Source organism: Callithrix jacchus, chromosome 5 (assembly GCF_049354715.1).
Source record: "Callithrix jacchus isolate 240 chromosome 5, calJac240_pri, whole genome shotgun sequence".
Lineage (NCBI taxonomy): Eukaryota > Metazoa > Chordata > Mammalia > Primates > Cebidae > Callithrix > Callithrix jacchus.
Window position 1 is genome coordinate 74,755,765 of NC_133506.1, and position 22,877 is coordinate 74,778,641.

At 48.4% G+C, this 22,877-nt stretch overlaps 1 protein-coding gene across 4 annotated transcripts; it reads right to left on the bottom strand.

Annotated features, from left to right (window-relative positions):
* Nucleotides 1-1,203: 1,203 nt before the first annotated feature.
* CTC1 (CST telomere replication complex component 1) lies at nt 1,204-22,026 on the bottom strand. Of its 4 annotated transcripts, XM_035299982.3 has the most exons (23): nt 21,972-22,026; nt 16,660-16,823; nt 12,354-12,591; nt 11,993-12,204; nt 11,368-11,512; nt 9,712-9,996; nt 9,485-9,613; nt 8,710-8,942; nt 8,407-8,584; nt 8,113-8,313; nt 6,242-6,368; nt 5,715-5,829; nt 5,257-5,581; nt 5,080-5,169; nt 4,630-4,823; nt 3,934-4,022; nt 3,665-3,839; nt 3,270-3,347; nt 2,680-2,824; nt 2,524-2,588; nt 2,101-2,266; nt 1,879-2,005; nt 1,204-1,712 (listed from the first exon to the last, which is right to left on the bottom strand). In XM_035299982.3, the coding sequence occupies exons 1-23, from the start codon at nt 22,002-22,004 to the stop codon at nt 1,573-1,575; spliced, it is 3,654 nt and encodes a 1,217-aa protein (XP_035155873.1). In that variant the 5' UTR covers nt 22,005-22,026; the 3' UTR covers nt 1,204-1,572. The 4 variants fall into 4 exon arrangements, with proteins under 4 accessions (XP_035155873.1, XP_035155875.1, XP_035155874.1 ...); XM_035299984.3 differs by lacking the exon at nt 11,368-11,512 and having other exon boundaries at nt 9,712-10,000; XM_035299983.3 differs by lacking the exon at nt 9,485-9,613.
* Between the last annotated feature and the right edge of the window lie 851 nt (nt 22,027-22,877).

A 22,877-nucleotide genomic window follows, 5' to 3' on the forward strand; every position in this document is an offset into this window, starting at 1 on the left:
GTGCCTCAGCTCATTTCCACCTCTCCTCCTAGCAAACAGCTCCCAGTAAAGAAATGTGGGAACACCAGCCAAATGCATTGGTATCTCCAAACAATTGCTCCTAGATCCCCTAACTCTATGATTGAGACTTCAGACTGTCTTCAGGTCTCATGTTATGTTGATCAAGGATCCGCCTTAGGCCTGGACCCTGGGAAACCTACAGGGCTAACCCTTGCCTGGGGCCCTATAGCACAGGCACCAGGCTTCCTCACCTGCCCTTCCTCGAGCTTGGCATTTGCCCCCTCCCCGCCACACCATCTTTGTGCTCAGGAACACCTCTAGGCACTCACACTTGACTTACTTCCTGCAGGACCCAACCTTACTGACTGAGACCATCATAGCCATGTTCTCTACCTTGCCGCCAACCCCCCAATTTACTTCCTTTATAGACTTTGGTATCATTTCTTCTGCTGGACTGAGAGGGGAGATCCTCTCCCCATCTCCCTCTTCCAAGGCCTCCACCTCCCTCCAGACGAAAGGAGGGTAAAAAGAGATAAAATACCAAAGAGCTTGAATTCATGGTCAGGCAACTTGCTGATGCCACTGACCAGGCCGTAAAGAGGCCCAAGGACTGGGAAAATGACTCCCTTTTGTTTCCAGTGTCTCTGCTATTTATAAACCTTGAAAGAGTTGCAGAGAATGTATCACTACTGGCTGAAGCTGGGCACTGGGTCACGTCCTCCACGTTTGCACGACCCAGGCCCTCCTGGAAATACCTCTGCCAACTAATAATTTACTTTGTCTTGTTTTCATAAGCTTCCTCCCCTGCCTGTTCCCACTCACGCTGCATATGAACTAGCACATCGACGAAGCCAAAGGTTGTGGGGTCAAATGTCCAGCCAATGGACAATAACACAGTTTCACCTCTACTCCCCCTTTAGAGTTATAAGTCCTTAAAAAGGGAAAGAAGCTGCTTCTCAGGGAGCTCAGTGAATAAGGCTGTAGCCCCCCGAAGCTCCTGGCTGAATAAAAAGCCACTTCCTTTCTCAGTTCAGTGTTTGAGAGGTTTGTTCCCCGCTGATCCTGCTACAGGACCAGAAGCTCTTCTCTTCCAAATCACTTGCCACCTTTGGCCCTGGTGGCAAAGGAGTGAAATGATGATGAGTGACTGGTGGACGACTAGGTGTCAGGAGGCTTGGGGCCCCAGAGATGAGAACCAGTGAGAAACGACACCAGAGAGCTTCATTGCAAGTCAATAGGCCTGTCAGCATCAACCCCATGGTGAGCAAGTCTTTTGTTCCCTCAGCTCCTGCCACAAAAGCAGAACTCAGGTGCTCAGGACTGCCTGTGAGTGCGGGTGCCTTGTCCCCAGTCAGAGGAAATATCAACAGTGCCATGTTTTCCTGTTTCTACAATTTCGTCAAGGCAGGCTGGCACCAGAATAGCAAAGAACGGAAATTAAAGTGGAGTAGCGGTTTGTGAATCAAGGGATCTGGAGTCCTGGTTCAATCACAGAGCAAGTAGGGGAAGAGCCAGGACCTAGGCCTTCAGGTTTTCAGCAAGGAGGGAAGAACTCTCAGGCCATCCTTGCAGTTAACAGGAGGAGGCAAGGACCCCCAGAGAGCTGGAGTGCTCTGACTCTCGGATAGAAAGGCAGGACAATCGGAGCCTGGGGTGTACGTGAGTCAGGAAAGGGAACTCTCCACACTGGAATCGCTGTAGCCGAGGAGGTTCTAAGGTGGAAAGAGAGGAAAAACATGTCTCAGGCATGTGGCTTTTAGTTCCCACCCACCGTTCACCTCCCTAACTCCAGAAATTCCCAATCCGTCCCTCATCCTTCTTCCTCCCAGGGACCCATCTATCTGTACCACCACGATCCACCCCCATCTCCAACCTTACCTAATGGGACAATCTTAGAGGGTTTCCTTTCCAGCTCAAAGGAAAGCACAATAGGACGGAGGACAGATGGGCTAGTACAAAGTGTCCAGAGGAAGACGGTCATGGGCTCATCAACCCTGGCTGAGGACTAGAAAGAGAAGTTCAAGGTTAACTAGCTCCTAAACCCTCTGCCAAAGCCCAGGAATCTGGGTATTGAGCCCCTATCGCCCAGTCGCATCACACCTCAAGTTGGGCTCCAGGCCCTGCAAACTGCAACGACACTCTGCCTGGCACTCGGACGCACTCTAGGAGGGAGGTCCACTCACTAGGACACAGCCCTAGTGCTGCTGCCACATGGTGATTCCTACAGGTCACCACAGCTTCTGCAGTCCCATCCTCCACCAGGAGCCTATGGGGAGCAGGAAGAAATAAAAACTCCTATAGCTACCCAGGTCGCCAACACCCCAGACCCAACATGCCTCCCTCCCTGCTGTTTGCGGTCTTTGGTTCAAAGACCTAGGAGCTTACCCTCATTCATTTGTTCAAAAAATATATATTAAGCAAGTCTCGTGAGCCAGAAACTACGCTAATGTAGAAATCGCAGACAGACCAAGTGGTCTAATAAGGAAGTAAATGGCATCATGGGCACCTGATTTGTGCTCTCACCTGATGATGGCCTGGCTTACAGATGTCTGTGTAGGGCAAGTGGAGCCCTGGCGAGTGCACTTTCCCTGGGATGAAGACAGTGGTTGAAAAAGTCCTCTTGGTCCCAGCATATCCCTTTGGCACTCCATACCCAGGTCAGCCTGTTCCCTCCCTTACCTGGGGGCAGATGCTGGTACAATAAGCACACACCCAGAAGAGCTGAAGGCTGAAGACAGAGACAATATGGCAAGAGGTAGTGCCCTGGAATGGGGTCTGGCCACCCTGCAGAAGTTCAGCCAGGTAGATGTGGGGCAGGGGAATGCTAAATAGACAGAGACAGGAGTCAAGAAACAGAACAGGCAAAGGGGTTCTGAAAGCAGGGTGGGTCTAGAAGGACTCTGAAGGCATCAGGATGGGGACAGCAATGGGTTCCATGCTCTCCTAGAAGCCCCATCCCCCACCCCCATTTTGATTCCTGTTCTCTGACAGTCATTGGTTATTTTTCAGGTTTGAACACCATGATGTTAGCCAAGAAATATTTCCACGTTGATTGAAAAGCCTTCAAAAGCCTAGGACGCTAAATGATTCTGGGGACAATGACAGGTATAGAGCATTTTTTATTTGGGGTAGAGGAACTCCTCTGACTCAATACATCTTGCTGGGATTGGAGAAGGCTGTAGTGATGGCAAAAGCTCCAGAACCAGGGAGCATGTGGGAGATGCAGATGTGAAGTCCAGAAGTTCAGGGGTTGGGGTCTGGGCACTGACCTGACGGTGGTCTCAGGGGGAAAACTCAGGACCTGCACACAAGTGGATGTCCGGAAACAACAATAAACATTGTGAGATCTGCAAGCAGAAGAGGAATAGCGAGTGACGAGGAAGACAAGTCAAACTGGGGTAGAAGCTGTGATGCAGAGATCAGGCACCACAGACTGGCCACTCCCAGTGAGGGGCATATCCTGGCCATGGCCCTACCAAAGCTAGAGGAAGCCTAGGAGGACTAGTCTGTAACACCTCGTGAGGGTACTGGGCACAAACAGCAGACTGATATATGGAAAGGTGTATCAAAGAGAAGGGATCACGCAGCACAGTTAAGCGGGGGTGAGCCCTATAGAGAGCCACATCAGTAGTAAGAGGAGGCAGGTTACACTACACATCTTCACCTGGAAACCCTTTTCTCCAGCTGGCTGAAGTGGACCCGGGCTCCTGGAAGGAGTCCTAGTAAGGGAGGCAAGTGTGGGTCTTCGATATATACGTCCAGGTGAGGGGGGAATTCACAGTCAGAGGTCTCAAGAGCGACAGTTAGCTTCACACACCTTCTCACGGCCCCGGTGTTCCCTAGAGAAGGAAGGTGGGTGTCAGTGGGATCTGTGAAGCCCACAAGGTCCCATCACTCTATTTCATACCTTCCCCACAAAGGAAGGGTCTTTACCCGGCTTCATCCAGAGAGAGGCCGGAAGGGGTTCACACAGTGTCCGGAACAAAATCTCAGCAGAGAATGACACCAGGGAATCTGTGAAACTGAATGGTCAGGGCAATACACTGAGAATGGTGGCACAAGAAAGCACAGAATGGAGAGTTAGATCAAAGGCAGAAAATGGAGCTAAAGTATTTGCTAGAACTTAATATATAAAGTCCTAAAAAATGCTGAGCTCTGCCAAATTGCACACTAAGAGTAACAGGGCCTATGGGAGAAACAGGATTGTAGCAGATCATTCAAAACCTGCACATGGTGGCTCTCACCCCTAATCCCAGCACTTTGGGAGGCCGAGGTGGGTGGATCATTTAAGGTCAGGAGTTGGAGACCAGCCTGGCCAAGATGGTGAAACCCTGTCTCTACTAAAAATACAAAAACATTAGCTGGGTGTGGTGGCATGCGCCTATAATCCCAGCTACTTGGGAGGCTGAGACAGGAGAATCCTTGACAGTACTTTCAGTGAGCTGAGATCAAGCCACTGCACTCCAGCCTAGGCAACAGAATGAAACTCCATCTCAAAAAACAAACAAACACAACAATAACAACAAAAGAAATACCTGCTGCAGCAGAGAATGAACTCTTCACCAAACCCAGCTAGCTTGGGAAAAGAGAGAGTGGCCAAATTAACCAGAGGGGCTGGTGGACATTTACTTGCCACTGAGCAGGTCGGTCAGTGAGGATTCAGGCAATGCCTTGTTTGTATCCAGTACATCTTGGATGTCCGGGGAGCTCTCAAGCTCCAGAGTCCAATTGTCCCGGACAGTGAGGCTGGGTGCACAGCCAGCCAACTCCAGAGGACGCTGAGACATGTAGGATGACCCATCCTTCTCAAACAACACTGGCGTCTGCACGGAAATGGGGAGACAACTGCCTATGAGTGTGTACTAGTCTAAGGGGAGGTTCACAATATATTGTGACCCAATTTTGTTCTTTCTGGAACACTGAGAAGGAAGTGTGTCGATACACACAGGCTTTTTGGTGTAGCTAAATCCAGCCTTCTTCCAGAAGGCCTAGAGAATTACCAGGCACTGGCACACCCTCTTTAGACCCCAACCTCAAAAAAGCTTTCTGGGGAAAGGTATGCTGAAGTAGGGCACTCACAGTGGGGCCAGGAGCTATGAGGCGGTACACTTGCCCTGGGTGCAAGAACTCAAACCAGCGGACTGAAGAGCCAAAGAAACCGAGGCGAACCTGTGAGGATGGAGAGCAGAGTGCTGAGGTCCCAGCCAGAGGCTCAGGACACAGGTCAGGTCCTGGGTCCCTAGAGTCCCAGTTTACCTTCTGATCCTTGTCGTCATTTCCCTGGGGCTCGGGCAGCCCCCATCCAGTCTCTTCCTTCCTCTGGGTGCCCCCAAGCCAGCTCCCTGACACATAGAAACTGAGGGTGGGCTTGGGCACCTCTGGACTTGCTCCTGGGGAGACACAAATATTCCGCTTCATGAGGGCCTCCTTGTGGCAGAGCAAGAATAGCCGGCTCTGTCCTAGGTGGGGTCCCTCTGAGCCGGTGGGATCTGTCTGAGGTGTTGAGGGTATGGCTGAATGAAGGAAGGGTCTGGGCACAGGCAGGATCAAGGCATCAGCCAGATAGAACTGGACATAGACTCTGTGGGGAGAGAAAAGGAATAGATTTCTTAGTGATGTAGGCATTGGTTATTTTGGGCCCCAGTGTCCTACTCCTTTCACCAGGCCCTTCCTTCCCCCTAGACTCAGGACAACCATGACCCCAAGGAGCTGACCTGGCCTGCTGCTTCTGGATGAAGCCTGGCATGCTCAGCTCCTTCCAGGAAGGGAAGCTGCTTCTCATGTCCCTCTCTACGATCAACTGAAACCTCTCTGCCCGCACCAGGCAGCCTAGAGGAGGAAAGTTTTCCATTTGACCTGTGGTGTGGGTTGTGAGGCAGACCACCCTACAGGTCTCATTGCCCACCCCAGACCAGAGCTGCTGCCCTAACAGGGAAGCCCACACCTGACCCCCACCTTAGAGCGGGGACACCTTCTCTCCAAACTAAGAATGTAGGAGACACAGCTGTAATCCTGCAGTGCATGTTAGGAGCCATGGTGGAGAAATGCATGCTGGCAGTTCTGGCTGGGGGTGCTCTTGTCCCTGTTCTCTGCCTGCCATACCAGTCTCCCAAAAGTTGTTGATCAACCTGTGTCACTCCAACATCCCTAGTAAATCCCAGCAGATGTTTCCTCCTAGGCTTCCCTGGTTGTGAGAACCACCATCCCACCACCATCTTCTTTCCACATCTGAACTCCAAACCTATCAGCCGTGGGTCATTGAGGGGTTGAGAGTACTTGGCCAGGAGCAGGCAGGGCAGGGAACCACTTTGGTCCCGAAGTTGTAGACAACCTTTATGAGATGAAGCCACCAGAACCCCAAGTAAAACCTGCAGGAAGATGAAGGCTGAGTTAGCAAATGTTTAATTCAGCAAATACTGAGCATCTACTATTTGCCAGATGCTGTATTACATGGTAAAGCTACAAAGTGAACAAAAAAGACACATCTCTGACTTCAAAGAACTTATGTTCAAGTGGGGAAGACAGACACACCACACACACACACACACACACACACACACACACACACGCATTCGCACATTAAGTGGGAGAAGAGAAAGGGCACAAATAGAGGTTACAGGTAATAGGCCATGTGGGATCTCATAGGACACAACGAGATGTTTGATTTTACTTTATATGCACTGAGAGAGCCATGCAAAGAATTTAAGCCGGGCATAATGGCTCACGCCTGTAACTGTAGCAGTTTGGGAGGCTAAGGCAGAAGGATTGCTTGAGCTCAGGAGGTGGAGACCAGCCTGGCAACATAGTGAGACTCCATCTCTAAAAATTAAAAAATTAACCCAGGCCAGGTGCAGTGGCTCATGCCTTGGAATCCCAGCCCTTTGGAAGGCTGAGGCGGGCACATCACTCAAGTGAGTCCAGCCTGGGAAACATGGCAAAATCCCATCTCTACAAAAATACAAAAATTAGCTGGGTCTGGTGATGGATGCCTGTAGTCCCAGCCACTCAGGAGGCTGAAGTGGGAGGACTCATTGAGCCTGGGAGGCAAGGTTGCAGTGAGCCAAGACAGTGCCACCACACTCCAGCCTCGGTGACAGAGCAAGACTCTGTCTCAGAAAAAATTTTAAAAAAAGAAAATTATCCAGGGATGATAGTGAACCCCTGTAGTCTCAGCTACTTGGGAGGCTGAGGTGAAAGGATCACTTGAACCTGGGAGGTTGAGGTTGCAATGAGCCATGATCATACCAATGCATTCTAGTCTGGGCTACAGAATAAGATCCTGTCTCAAGAAAAAAAAAAAAGATTTAAAGAGTTCTGTAATACAAGTTTTACTTTTTTTTTTTTTTTTTTTTTTTTGAGACAGAGTCTTGCTCTGTCGCCCAGGCTGGAGTACAGTGGCACAATCTCAGCTCACTGTAACCGCTGCCTCCCAGGTTCAAGCGATTCTCCTGCCTCAGCCTCCCGAGTAGCTGGGACTATAGGTGTGTACCACCATGTCCGAATAATTTTTTGTATTTTTAGTAGAGACAGGGTTTCACTGTGTTAGCCAGTATGGTCTTTATCTCCTGACCTCGTGATCCACCTGCTTTGGCCTCCCAAAGTGCTGGGATTACAGGCGTGATCCACCATACCTGATCAGTTTCACATTTTTTTTAACTTTCTTTTTTCTGAGTCTTGCTCTGTTGCCCAGGCTGCAGTGCAGTGGTGTGATCTTGGCTCACTGTACCCTTGATCTCTCAGGCTCAAGAGATCCTACCTCAGCCTTCTGAGTAGCTGGGAACACAGGCACATGCCACCACACCTGATTAATTAAAAAACATTTTTTGTAGTGACAAGGTCTCTCTATATTACCCAGGCTGGTCTCAAACTCCTGGGCTCCAGTGATCCTCCTGCCTTCAGGCATGAGCCACTGTGCCTGGCATATCCCCTCCTTTCTATTTGCTGCAGGGAGAATGAATTGGAGGGGGCCAAGAACAGAAGAAGTAGTCTACCTAGAAGGCTAGTGTAGTCAAAATGACAAAAAAAAAAAAAGATAATAATCTAGACTAGGGTAGTGGCAGTAAGGATGACAAAAAAAGGAAGTCCCCTGAGCCCTGCTGGCATCCCCTTTACCTGGGGTGTGTGGAAGGCAGAGGGTAGCAGACAGAGCCAGGACCAAGCCAGGCGGCGATTGAGTTGGCAGCTGGGCAGGTGGGAGGCCTCCAGGAGGGGCAGATGGGCCTCAGGGTCAAAGGAGGCCCAGGCCTTACGCTGTCCTTCTTCCTTCAAGGTGGCCAGAGTGGGGAAGGAGGAAGGAGTCTGCAGCCGAGTGTACTGTCAGGGAGGGAAGAGAAATCAGGTGTGTGTCCCATTGGCCCCAGGTGTCCTCCAGTGCTCTGCCACCATATTTCCCCCACATCCTCATACTTTCTGTAGGGGACAGTGATGTGGCTCTTCAAGGATCTCATTGTGTGGATTCCGAATGGGACTGCGTGGTGGAGCTAGAAGATCCAGGGTGGGAGCCAGGAGTTGCAGTCCCAGACTGGGGCTCCCAGGAGAGGAATGCTGCAGGAACTGGTGGTGTCTCAGCACATGGGGACACAGCCTTGGCCAGGAAAAGCAGTGTAGTCACTTCCCTGGAAGACCCTGTCTCTTCAAGAATCCTGCTCTCCTTGCCGAGGAAGGGTGCTACTCCCACTGCCTCCCCACCCTGGCCCTCAGCCTCCTCACTTGCAGGCCAGCTCTTCTAGGGCCTTGGTAGCCCACAGGTAGAGGGGAAGTCCTAACTGATGTTCCCACACCAGCTGCTCATACAGAGAGGCCCCGTAGGCTTGGCGAGATGAGTGAGTCCCAGGCTTCTGACAAGAGAAGCGCTGAAGCAGAACAGCGCCACGGAGGCAGGGGGCGAGCACTGGCCTTCTTGTCCCCCCACCCACTGACTGGAGCAGGTGAACATCCTGGAGCTGGGGAAAAGCAGAGAAAGTGAAAAGCAGAGATGAAGCCCCCAACTCATTGACCCCAGGCAAAGTTAACTGCATTTTGGCACTGCCTGGGTTCCAGGAAGAAGGAAAAGCATTTCTCCCACATGGGCTGGCCTCACTTTCCATTACAACCCACTTCCACTGCGGTCAGCCTTCGTCTCCCATGAGCTCCACTCAGTCTTGCTGTGGGCTGGGTGGCTACTGGGCAAACAGATACGGCTGAGGCTTCTCACCATGCCTCCTGAGATCAGCTGGGCCCCACACCTGTACTTCAGCCATCTCCTCCTCCAGGTGGAAGGCCCTTCTGTGAAGGAGATGCTCTGGCCACAACCCCTCCTTACAGGGCCCAGGACTCCTTTTTGATTTAAACTTCTGTCCACGTTATCCTTAACAAAAGTGCCCCCCCAACACTTTTTATTTCTGTACTTTCTGCAGAAGTAACCACCCTGCTGCAGAAAAGGAGCCCATGAAGGTAAGAGAAGCTGCAGAGGTCTTTTTTTGTTATCAGCCCTGATCTCACATACCTCCAGACACAGTCCTGGCCGCATCACCCGCCTGAGGCCATGGAACTGCTGGTAGGCAAGGCAGAGCCCCAGCTGCCCATCCAGCTCATAGAGGCCAGCAGGCTCATTCAACACACCAGTGACTGCTCCCTGCAAACAGGCCGAAGTCCGGTTGACCACTACTTTCTTCCTCTTTGGAGACCCATGTTTCCAGCCCCTCAGCCTCTAGGATCTCTCCCTGTACTCACCGTATACGACAGGAGTCTAGAATCCCGGACAAGACCTTTTGGATCCTTCTTGTCCTGGGAATTGCTGGGCATGGTGAGTGGCTTGGGGTCAGCCTCTAAGAGGGGTCCTTCCAGCTCCGGTTCCAGCTCCTGCACACATTCTGGTTTCAGCAGCAACAGATGGGAGGAGGGATTGGTCATCCAAACACGGTGACGACGACCACGGATCTTGGACACTCGCAGCTCCGTCAGCACATAGGCTGCACCAGGCCGCAGGGCTTTGTGCCACACCAGCTGGGCAGGGACCTGGCTTATGCAGAGACAGGCAATGTGGCACATGAGACCTCAACACTGCCTCTCTGCCAGAGTCCCTTTCTCTCACGATTTGAACTCAAAAGATCTGCTCCCTGTGAGTCTTTCCTCACCTTTCCATCTTCCCTATGTCTGCCAACTAAATCTTAGGGTACAAAACTTTCAGAGTCTCTCCTCTCTCACAAGAGATGCCAAATATTTCCTAACCCCATCCCCAAGATACAAACCATCCCTAAAACTTCGTTCAAAATACATAAATATTCCATCGAGAAAAGTATGCCCTATCCCATCCCGTAACACACAAACAACATTCATTCCTGTAATCAATATGTAGAGTACATACAAACCCAGTATTGAGACTGATGTCAACAGAAGAACAATAAACTGTTCCCTCTTTTCCAACATAGTGAGACCCTGTTTCTACAAAATACGTATTTTTATTAATTTTTTTATTTTTGAGACAGAGTTTCACTCTGTTGCCTAGGCTGGAGTGCAGAGGTGTGATCTCGGCTCACTGCAACCTCCACCTCCTGGGTTCAAGCAATTATCTGCCTCAGCCTCCTGAGTAGTTGGGATTACAGGCGCCCGCCACCACGCCCAGCATTTTTTTTTTGTATTTTTCGTAGAGATAGGGTTTCACCATCTTGGCCATGCTGGTCTTGAACTCCTGACCTCAGGAGTTCACCCACCTTGGCCTCCCAAAGTGCTGGGATTACAAGCGTGAGCCACCATGCCCAGCCTATTTTTTTTAATTTTATAAAAAGAAAAAGAAAAAGAAACATTATTCAGATACTTATATATGTCATGAAACAATGGTTAGAATAAAAATAAATGATTTACAATTTTTACCTTGGGTACTATGCTCAGTACCTGAGTAAAGGGATCAATCATACCCCAAACCTCAGCATCACAAAATATACCCAGCTAATAAACTTGCACATGTACCCCAGGAATCTAAAATAAAAGTTGAAATTTAAAAAATAAAATAAAATTGTAGCAGCTGATGCAAAAAGAGTCAACAGTAAGTATCAAGTTTGTTTTTTTTTTAATGCCTGTATTCAATGAAGATGACTGATTTGTTTGGTCATCTTCCTAATGCAGGGGAAACACAAGGGAGGGTGGCAGTTTTTTAAAAGGTTACAATCTAAAAGCTGTGTGCTCAAGTGAGCTGCACAGCGGAAAGTCTGTTCCCTACCTCTATGCACAAACATTTCCTGGAATCTTCTCCCAACGCGCCGTTCCAGAAAATAGCTCTCCCCAGCTGTCCTCCTTTCCTACGTGGTTCTTCCTAGGACATTATCTTTCCTATTGGAAGTTCCAACACCCCTGCCACACTTCCATGGCTGAAATGACCCTAATCCTCACCTGCACAATGATGGACACGCGGGTGACAGCTGAGTGTGAACTACCGAGAGACAGGATGAAGTATGCTTTCTCTTTACTTTTCACCAGGGAACTCAATTGAACCAGATTCCCAGCCAGGTTTCGCTGCACACCTCTGAGCTTGTTTCTAAGAAGGAAGAAAAAGCCCTGTAATCCCAGCTACTTGGGAGGCTGAGGCAGAAGAATCACTTGAACCTGGAAGGCGGAGGTTGCAGTGAACTGAGATTGTGCCATGCACTCCAGCCCGGGCAACCAAAGCAAAACTCCATCTCAAAAAACAAGAAAGAAGAAAAAGTCATCTTTGTATCTCTTCTTTTTCCCTATAAATGCTGTCCCTTCCACAGTAAAGAATAACCTGGTAGTGATACAAAATGTCCACAGCCCAAAGCAATTATGCTAAAAACCTCCAAATTCTCTTGATGTTAGATAAGGCACAGATCCCTTGAGAAACTCCTCTTTACATTCTTAATATTCAAAGCCCACCATTCCCTTGATTTGGAACATTCCATCTATATTGCTATCAATGCCCTTCTTTCTCTCCCTCCACTGACCCACCATCATCCTCCAATTTCACAGTGCTCCTGCCGCGCCTAGAGGGGGAAATTACCTGAGGCTGAGCAGGCGGGAAGCACTCTCTGGGTAGAGGACAGGGATAGGAGTGAGGGGGGCAGGACTGACGGTCAAAGGAAATACTGGCACAGGGGCATCCCACAGCTCCAAATGCCCCTCCTCAGAGGAATTCCACCTGGCAGGAGGGAGGTAACTCCAACTAGGGAACAGAAAAAGATGGCCCAACCAAGAAAGGTCCAGGTCTATGACCTAGAAAAGATGAAGAGCAAAGGTTAACCATGATCCTAGAATACTATCCACCCACCTCCCCCTTTGTTTCATCAGAGACTTAATTGCCTTGGCCCTTGGACACCATTCTTGTGAGGATCTGAGGCATCTGACCTCCACCTTCCACTTACCTCACAGCTCAGGATGCCAGTGTTATCTCTCACATAGAGGCTTCCATTCCTGTACTCTTGCTCCAAGTCCCCCAATAGGTCTGTTAGTGTCCCTAAAAGTAACAGCTGTTCTCGGGGGAGGGGGTTCCCATTTGGTCCAGCCTCTTGGACCCAGGCCTGGTATGCACTACTGCTCCAGGACAGGTGGCTGCAGCATGGGAGACGCTGGTGAGTCTTGAGGTCCTGTACTGAGACGAAGCTGTAGAGGGAAAGGAGCAGAGGTCCCACAAAGCCAGATCCAAGCCTAGGAGGTAACCCTCAACCCTGACAAACCGTCAAGAGCCCAAGGAAAGGTTGCAGGGGTACATGGACTAAGAAGTGAATTTGTCTGGTTGATTAAAGGGGTAAAACCTGGGGATAAAGGACTAAGAAAATAAGGATGGGGGCCAGGCATGGTGGCCTAGCACTTTGGGAGGCCAAGGTGGCTGGATCACCTGAGGTCAGGAGTTCGAGACCAGCCTGGCCAACATGGCAAAACTCCATCTCTACTAAAAATACAACAAAATTAAGCCTGGGCGTAGTGGCTCACGCCTGTAATCCCAGCACTTTGGGAGGCCGAGGCAGGTGAATCATGAGGTCAGGAGATTGAGACCATCCTGGCCAACATGGTGAAACTCTGTCTCTACTAAAAACACACAAAAAATTAGCTGGGCGTGGTGATGCATGCCTGTAGTCCCAGCTACTTGTGAGGCTGAGGCAGGAGAACTGCTTGAACCCAGGAGGCAGAGATGGCAGTGACCCGAGATCATGCCACTGCACTACAGCCTGGGCAACAGTATGAGACTCCACCTCAGAAAAAAAAAAAAATTAGCCAGTCATGGTGGCATGCGCCTGTAATCCCAGCTACTTGGGAGGCTGAGGCAGGAGAATGGCTTGAACCCGGGAGATGGAGGTTGCAGTGAGCCGAGATCATGCCATTGCACTTCAGGCTGGGCAACAGAGAGAGAGAGAGACTCTGTCTCAAAAAAAAAAAAAAAAAAAAAAAAAAAAAAGGAAAAAGAAAATAAGGATGGGATCTGAGTCCAATTCTGTGCTGAATAGTATCTTCGACAAGATGGTGCCAGGGAGGGGACCCAGAGAAATGAAGTAGGAATGCATGAGGAGCCTGAGGAAATGAATGCGTGGGGAGAACACTTTGTAAATAACAGAGGCAATTCTCTTGAAAACATCTCAGCTCTTAGCTCCAGAGAGAACTTAATGGAACCACTTAGGCATCTGACTGTCTACCTACAATGACCCCAGCCAAGATCCTTTCTAGTCTAGCATAGCACAATTCTAAAGACTTGGGGGGAAGCTGAGGCTGAGATGGTGGGTGTTGGATGTGATACAAATAATAGTTAAAGTATCAAAGTTGTGATAAATTCGCCTTTTTGTAATATCATTATGCTCACTTGCTTGCATTTCTATAATTTTTAATTTTGAGATGGAGTCTCGCTCTGTCATCCAGGCTGGAGTGCAGTGGTGTGATCTCAGCTCACTGCAACCTCTGTCTGCCAGGTTCAAGCAATTCTCCTGCTTCAGCCTTCTGAGTAGCTGGGACTACAGGTGTGAACCACCAAGCCCGGCTAATTTTTTATATTTTTAGTAGAGACGGGATTTTACCATGTTGGCCAGGCTGGTCTCTAACTCCTGACCTCAAGTGATCTGCCTGCCTCAGCCTCCCAACATGCTGGGATTACAGGTGTGAACCACCACGCCCAGGCACATTTATACTTCTTATAACAAAGAACTGAAGCAAATACAGCAAAATGTAAAGGTTTTCAATGGTTGAGCAATAAGAACATGGCTAAGCACATTGTTTAGCTCAGCTAACTCTTTTTTTGCAAGCAAGACATTCTCAATGAAGAAAGATGTGTATTGACTTACGATCTGGCAGATGAGCATTTTAAGAACTATTGGTTTATGATAAAGTCCACAGATGAGAAAATTACACAGAATTATAAAAATAATGTTTTGGATAAGAAGATCTCTTGCTCTGACTGACTGACACAGATAACCAAGCTGAGTGAAGTATTTCCCAAACTGTCATAAGCAGGCTAAGGGAGTGCCAAGGAAAAAGCATCTTATACTAAATATATCTCTACCTTTCTTATTTTAAAATGATAAAGAGTGACATATATTTTCACATAATAGAATACCATAGACCAGTTAAAACAAATGAGTGGGGGCTGGATGCAGTGGCTCACACCTGTAATCCCAGCACTTTGAAAGGCTGAGGCGGGTGGATCATCAGGGGTCAGGAGTTTGAGACCAGCCTGGCCAATGTGGCGAAACCCCATCCCTACAAAAATACAAAAAGACAAAAATTAGCCAGGTGTGGTGGCAGGCACCTGTAATCTCAGCTTCTTGAAAGGCTGAGGCAGGAGAATTGCTTGAACCTGGGAGGCAGAGTTTGCAGTGAGCTAAGATCATGCCACTGTACTCCAGCCTGGGTGACAGAGTGAGACTCCATCTCAAAAACAACAACAACAACAACAACAACAACAAAACCCACAAGCAAAAAAAAAAAAAAGAAGTATAATGTTACGCAAGAAAAGCAGGCAGGGGCTGGGTGCGGTGATTCCTACCTGTAATCCCAGCACTCTGGAAGGCTGAGGTGGGGATCACCTGAGGTCAGGAATTCCAGTAGCATGGCCAATATAGTAGATTTTTAGTAGAGAAATCCTGTCTCTACTAAAAAATACAAAAATTAGCTGGTGTGGTGGCATGTGCCTGTAACCCCAGGTACTCAAGAGGCAGGAGAATCGCTTGAACCCAGGAGGCGGAGGTTGTAGTGAGCCGAGATCATGCCACTGCAATCCAGCCTGAGCAACAGAGTGAGACTTTTGTGAGTCTCTAACTCAAAAAAAAAAAAAAAACAGGTGAGGCACGGTGGCTCATGCCTATAATGCCAACACCTTGGGAGGCCACTGTAGGAAGACTGCTTGAGCCTTGGAGTTTGATACCAGTGTGGGCAAAAAAGTGAGATACCCCGTATCTACAAAAAAATAAAATAAAGTAGCTAGGCGCAGTGGCATGCACCTGTGGTCCTAACTATGTGGGAGGCTGAGGCAGGAGAAATGCTTGAACCCTGGAGGGAAAGGCTGTGAGAAGTGTTTGTACCAATGCACTCGAGCCTGGGGGACATTTCGAGACCCTGTATCAAAAAAAAAAGGCAAACTGCAGAGGGTATGTAAGGTATGGTACCATTTATTTAAAGTCTAAAGGTATGCATAACTCTACATTATATTGCTTAAGAATAGATGTATGTGTAGTAAAAATATTAAAATATTTATTGGAATAATATAGCCCATCTCCAAGATAGTGACAGTATCTATGAGGAGGTAAATAGGTTTCTTTTGCGGGACTTGTCAGAGCCTCTAATACATTAATAAACCCTATGACTCTCCCAGAGAAGTTTATTTATATTCAGTGTCCCTCACTCTCATTTAGCCATGAACCCCTTTTCTTATGGTGCTTTCCTAACGTTGCCTAAAACACTTTTGGAAAGGATAGTGTAGTAAAAAACGTATATATACAGAAAAACACACTTGGAAGCCCTGAAACACACATCTTAAACACAATGATTGGCACTTGGTAAAGTCATACAGCCCTCCGTATCTTTGTTTCCTAATACACAAAACAAATATAATATTAGCCTCTTTCCCCACTTTGAGGGCTCTTTTTCCAAATTTTCTCTCTCTCTTCCCCTGTTCCTCTCCTTTTCTTTAATCTTAAGCCAATTCAGAAGAACTTCAGGAAAAGGAAAGCTTGATTGTGTTAGAACAGTAAAGCTCTGCAAAAGAGGATAGTTGACTAATTTGTCCTCTGTTCACTCTCTCACTTGCCCCCTGCCTCTTCCGCCGCCACCGCCTCCGCCTCCTCCTCCTCCTCCTCCTCCTCCTCCTTTTTTGAGACAGAGTTCAGCTCTTGCCCAGGCTGGAGTGCAATAACACAATCTCGGCTCACTGCAAACTCCACCGCCAGGGTTCAAGGGATTCTCCTGCCTCAGACTCCTGAGTAGCTGGGATTACAGGCATGCACCACCATACTCAGCTGATTTTGTATTTTTAGTAGAGAACAGGGTTTCTCCATGTTGGTCAGGCTGGTCTCAAACTCCCAACCTCAGGGGATCTGCCTGCTTTGGCTTCCCAAAGTGCTAGGATTACAGGTGTGAGCCACCACACCCAGCCTCAACTTGTCCTTTTTCTAACTATATGACCTACGTTTCAATCCTGAATTCAATACCCGCCCCCACCCAGCCCCTGCAACCACCACCTCTCCTTACCTGTAGCTGAGGGGCAGTGTAGAACCTTGGTTCCTTCCCTGGGACAACCAGACAGTCTTCACACAATCAATTACCAATGGAGTCAACTGGACATTAGGCTCCTTGACAGCTGGACACAGGGTCTTTTGAATGAAGACCTGAGCATCCTCAAGCCAAGCTTGTTCCTGAGGAAAGTGAATTTAGTTAAAATATCCTGACTATCCTGCCTACCAAGGAAACCCGGGAAGAATAAAGGACTACAAAACAAAAACAAAAACAAAAAATCCAGGCCAACGTGGTGGCTCATGCGTGTAATCCCGGCACTTGAAGAGGTTGAGGCAGGCGGATCACCTGAGATAGGGAGTCTGAGACCAGCCTGACCAACATGGTGAAAACCCGTCTCTATTAAAAATATAAAATTAGCTAGGCGTGGTGGTGCACACCTGTAATCCCAGCTACTTGGGAGGCCAAGGCAGTAGAATCACTTAAACCTAGGAAGTGGAGGTTGCAGTGAGCTGAGATCATGCCATTGCACTCCAGCATGGGCAACAAGAGCAAAACTCCATCTCAAAAAAAAAAAAAAAAAAAATTGAAAGTACACTTCATTTATGGTAGGAGAAAAAAAAAAAAAGAAAAAGAAAAAAAAATCCAGAGTACACACAAAATGAAGATCAAACGTAAAGGAGTTTAGGACTTGACGAAAAACCTTAAAAGTCTTAGTCCAGCCATACTGTAGACAGCTGGCCATCCAGCTTTGGTCTTGCCCCTTTCTCTAACAAATTTGTACTCATTCTTAAAGTGCTTAACTGGAATGTATGTTCTGGAGACTCTTCTCTGATCATCCCAGGCTGAATGCTGCTCTTTCCTTGAAGCTCCCACAGGAACTTGCACATAACTCTATTAAGAGCAATGAGCACCGTGTTTAGTGGTGTCCCATCTTACATGGAGTCTGGTTCTAATGTCAGTATGGTCAAAAGCAAGAATGGACAAAAACATTGTTGAAAAATCCTTTAAATTGCTCATGAAGAATAGAACAGGCAGGGTGCAGCAGCTCATGCTTATAATCCCAGCACTTTGGGAGGCCAAGGCAGGTGGATTGCTTGAGTCCAGGAGTTTTAAGACCAGCCTGGGCAACATGGCAAAATCATGTCTCTACAAAAATACAAAAAGCCAGGTGTAGGCCGGACGCGGTGGCTCACACCTATAATCCCAGCACTTTGGGAGGCCGAGGCGGGTGGATCACGAGGTCAAGAGATCAAGACCATCCTGGTCAACAAGGTGAAATCCCATCTCTACTAAAAATACAAAAATTAGCTGGGCATGGTGGCACGCACCTGTAGTCCCAGCTACTCGGGAGGCTGAGGCAGGAGAACTGCCTGAACCCAGGAGCCGGAGGTTGTGGTGAGCCGAGATTGCACTCTAGCCTGGGTAACAAGAGCGAAACTCCGTCTCAAAAAAAAAAAAAAAAAAGCCAGGTGTGGTGGCACATGCCTGTGGTTCCAGCTGCTAGGGAGGCTGAGGTGGGAGGATCACCCGATTCTGGGGTGGCTGAAACTTCAGTGAACCCAGATGGCGACACTGTATTCTGGCCTGAGTGACAGAGTGAAACACCGTCTCAAAAAAAATTGGGCCAGGTGCAGTGGCTCACACCTATAATCTCAGCACTTTGGGAGGTCGACGCAGGTGGGATCATCTGGGGTCAGGAGTTTGAGACCAGTCCAGCTAACATGGTGAAACCTTGTTTCTATTAAAAATATAAAAAATTGCCAGGCGCGGTGGCTCAAGCCTGTAATCCCAGCACTTTTGGAGGCTGAGGCGGGTGGATCACGAGGTCAAGAGATCGAGACCATCCTGGTCAACATGGTGAAACCCCGTCTCTGCTAAAAATACAAAAAAATTATCTGGGCATGGTGGCGCGTGCCTGTAATCCCAGCTACTCAGGAGGCTGAGGCAGGAGAATTGCCTGAACCCAGGAGGCGGAGGTTGCGGTGAGCCGAGATCGCGCCATTGCACTCCAGCTTGGGTAATAAGAGCGAAACTCCGTCTTAAAAAAAAAAAAAATTAGCCAGGTGTGGTGGCTTATGCCTATAATCCCAGCTACTCAGGAGGCTGAGGCAAGAGAATTGCTTGAACCCAGGAGGCGGAGGTTGCAGTGAGCCAAGATCATGCCATTGCACTCCAGCCTGGCCAACAAAAGCAAAACTCCAATTCAAAAAAAAAACCGCAAAACCAAAAATGAATAGGACATAGTGCTGTACTATGTGTAAGTGTCTAATGGTGGACAGTACATAAAAAGGATGTAGGCGAATTATAATTTTTAATCATTTCCTTTTTTTATTCAAATATATGCATTTCCCACAAGCTAAATATATACAAGATTCAAGTTTCCTGTTGCTTTTCAGCTAAGATGTGGGCTCCCTGAAGAGGATATGGACTATCTTTGTATATCTGACACAGATTCTGGACACATAGTTGCCATTATATGTAGATAACTTTACGGAAAAGGACCAGTTTGGCCTACTCCCAGTGCTAGGCAGCTTTTTTCTCTTTTTTTTTTTTTGAGATGGAGTTTTGCTCTTTTTGCCCAGGCTGGAGTTCAATAGCGTGATCTCCACCTCCCGGGTTCAAGCGATTCTCCTGCCTCAGTCTCCCAAGTAGCTAGGATCACAGGCACCTGCCACCACACCCAGCTATTTTTGTATTTTTAGTAGAGACGGGGGTTTCTCCATGTTGGCCAGGCTGGTCTTGAACCCCTGACCTCAGGTGATTTGCCTGCCTCAGGCTCCCAAAGTGTTGGGATTACTGGCGTGAGCCACTGCGCTCGGCTAGTGCTAGGCAGCTTTAATACACTTAGCAATAGGGCCTTTATCTTTCCTCAATGCTACTTCTAAGACATTACAGCTCCTTCCCTGGACTTCCAAGGCTCATGTACTAACATTCCGGTCAATCTCATATTCTTTTTTTTTTTTTTTTTTTTTTTTGAGATGGACTCTCGCCTAGGCAATGGTGTGATCTCGGCTCGCTGCAACCTCTGCCTCCCAGGTTCAAGTGATTCTCCTGTCTCAGCCTCCCAAGTAGCTGAGATTACCACGCCCAGCTAATTTTTTGTAATTCTAGTTGAGATGAGGTTTCACAGTGTTGGCCAGGCTGGTTTCGAACTCCTGAGCTCAAGTGATCCACCCTCTTCGGCCTCCCAAAGTGCTAGGATAACAGGCATGAGCCATCGCACCCAGCCTATCTTTCACATTCTTCTAATCTTAAGGAGCTTGAAAAGAGCTCGAAAAGACAGTCTTCCATGGAATCAACCTAAATGCCCAACAATAGTAGACTGGATAAAGAAAATGTGGTATACACACCATGGAATACTATGCAGCCATAGAAAAGAATGAGATCATGTCCTCTGCTACAACGTGGATGGAGCTGGAGCTCACTATCCTTAACAGACTAACCCAAGAACAGAAAACCAAATACTGCACGTTTGTTCCCACTTATAAGTGGGAGCTAAATAACAAGAACACATGAACACAAAGAGAGAAACAACAGACACTGGGGCCTACTTGAAAGTGGGAAGAGGGAGAAGATCCCAAAAAATACCGATCAAATACTATGCTTAGTACAGGGGTGATGAAATAATCTCTATATCAAACCCCCATGACATGAGGTTACCTACATAATAAACCTGCGCATCTACCCCTGAATTTAAAATAAAAGTTAAAAGAAAAAAAATCCAGTCTTCAAGTCCCGGACGTCTTCAGCATCCTTATGGACAGCCCTACCACTGACCTTCAGCCCGCCTCAGCCAAAAACTCATTCATGGTCAGAGTTGTGGAAACTGGACCAAATCACCATTCAGAGTTGCCCCACCAGCATAATCAAAACTCCAACTGTCACACTTTTTGTCTTCCTCTCCCAGGATTCTTCTGTAGCTCCTATTTCTCTGATGGCCTATCCTTTGCTTGGTGCACTAAATACTACTGTCTCTCAAAGTGATCCCATGGCCTCAAGGTGAAATTACCTAAGTTTTGTTAAAAAGGCAAATTCATGTTTTCATCTACTGAGTAAAAAAACCCACTGCATGGGTTTAACAGCCATGGCCAGATGATGATTCTCTCTGTACACCTTTAGCTGAGATCTTTCCTGAGCTTTACTCCTATCCATCTGTCAGCCTATCCACGACCAACCATGTGGCAGCACACATGCCCAATGCTGAATTTTTCACAAAACTTTCTCCTTTTCTAGAACCCTTCTAGTGTTATGTTCATTAGCTTAGCAAATAGTACCCTTAACCAAATAGTTGTTCATCCTGAAACCTAGATGTCCTCCTTAACTTCTTCCTTTCCCTACCTAAGACCCAGTCCTTTAGATTGTATGATTGTATTTTCTTAACATCTTTTTCTTTTCTTTTCTTTTTTCAGACGGAGTCGGCTCTGTCGCCCAGGCTGGAGTGCAGCGTCCCGAACCACGCCTGGTTAATTTTTGTATTTTTAGTAGAGATGGGATCTTACCATGTTGGGGCCAGGCTGGTCTCAAACTTCTGACCTCTGGTGATAGGCTCACCTGCGACTCGAAAAGTGCTGGGATTACAGACGTGAGCCACCGGGCCCAGCCAACATCTGTCTTTTTTTTTTTTTTCCTTATCATCACTTCTGGAAACTCAACATTGCTGCAGTGGTCCAGGTCACCATCCTCTCTCACTGCATTTCAACCACAGCCGTCTAACGGTTCTCTCTAGTCCACTCTCCTTACTGCCACCTTAGGAAACCAAATCCCCTTACTTCATCCGACCACTCTCTACGCTCAAGTTAAAGTCGCTGCTCAGCAAGAGGTAAAAGACTGTCAGCTCTGACCCTTCCACCACCACCTAACTGAACTTCTTGAGTTTTTCAGACACCTGTTCTATCCTCCTGCCTTAGAACTCGTGACTGCCTCCGTCGTGGAACCCCTTTCGGCGCTTTTTTGCCTACTACGCGCACTTCGGGTCTCAGACGTTTTTCCTTATTACAGTTGCCCTTTTCCCCTACAGCTCCGTCAAGGGTCTTCTCCCGGAACCCACAGACCCTAGTTCCCCCATTAACCTGTTCCTGGTTTTCCACCGGGCTTAAATCCTAGAGAGTGAACGGAGACCAGTTTAAGGCTCGCAGTGGGTGTCGCGTGAAATGAGGGAATAAAAACATTCGCAGAACCAGTAAGAGGTAGGATTGGACCGACTCACAACTCCCTCACCCATGGGCGGGCGCGGCCAGAGAGCCCACAGAGACAAGGCAGAGTTAAGAGGAAGAGAGAGAAAAATCTGTGACAAACAAAAAAGGTACAAGAGACGGAATAGCACTCACAGTGGAAGGGGCCTGAACCCGGCCAGCCGCCATGATGCGCCGAAGCTCCGCCCCCGGAAGGTGAGGGTGCTCGCGGGGGCGGAGGACGCTTGGTGGCGTCACCGGTGGGCGGGTCTCCTCCCCGCCTCCAACTCCTTCCTGCTGTTCACCCTTTAGCATCCTGGAGACTCAGCGCGGCGCCTCGGTGCAACCATCCCAACTCTTGACACCCCTATCTCCTTTCTCTGATTTTTTTTTTTTTGAGACGAACTCTGGCTTTGTCGCCTAGGCTGGAGTGCAGTGACACGATCACTGCTCACCGCAACCTCCGCCTCCCGGGTTCAAGCGATTCTCCTGCCTCAGCCTCCCGAGTAGCTGGGATTACAGGCGCCCGGCTAATTTTTTGTACTTTTTTTTTTTTTTTGAGACGGAGTTTCGCTCTTGTTACCCAGGCTGGAGTGCAATGGCGCAATCTCGGCTCACCGCAACCTCCGCCTCCTGGGTTCAGACAATTCTCCTGCCTCAGCCTCCTGAGTAGCTGGGATTACAGGCACGCGCCACCATGCCCAGCTAATTTTTTTGTATTTTTAGTAGAGATGGGGTTTCACCATATTGACCAGGAAGGATGGCCTCGATCTCTTGACCTCGAGATCCACCCGCCTCAGCTTCCCAAAGTGCTGGGATTACAGGCGTGAGCCACCGCGCCCGGTCCATTTTTTGTACTTTTAATAGAGACGGGGTTTCATCGTGTTGGTCAGGCTGGTCTCGAACCCTGACCTCAAATGATCACCCCCTCCTTGGCCTCCCAAAGTGCTGAAATTACAGGCGTGAGCCACGGCGCCCGGCCCTCTCTGATTTTTTTGAGACTGGGTCTCGCTCTTGTCGCCCAGGCTGGAGTGCAGTGGCGCCATCTCGGTTCACTGCAGC

Excerpts from the sequence above, each read along its gene's own strand:
- CTC1 (XM_035299982.3), bottom strand. The coding sequence starts at position 22,004 with ATGGCGGCTGGCCGGGTTCAGGCCCCTTCCACT. Across the intron at positions 8,585-8,709 it reads CTAGAAGAGCTGGCCTGCAA|GCTGTGTCCCCATGTGCTGA; the intron begins GTGAGGAGGCTG and ends TTCCTGGCCAAG. Across the intron at positions 5,582-5,714 it reads ATCCAGAAGCAGCAGGCCAG|AGTCTATGTCCAGTTCTATC; the intron begins GTCAGCTCCTTG and ends CTCTCCCCACAG.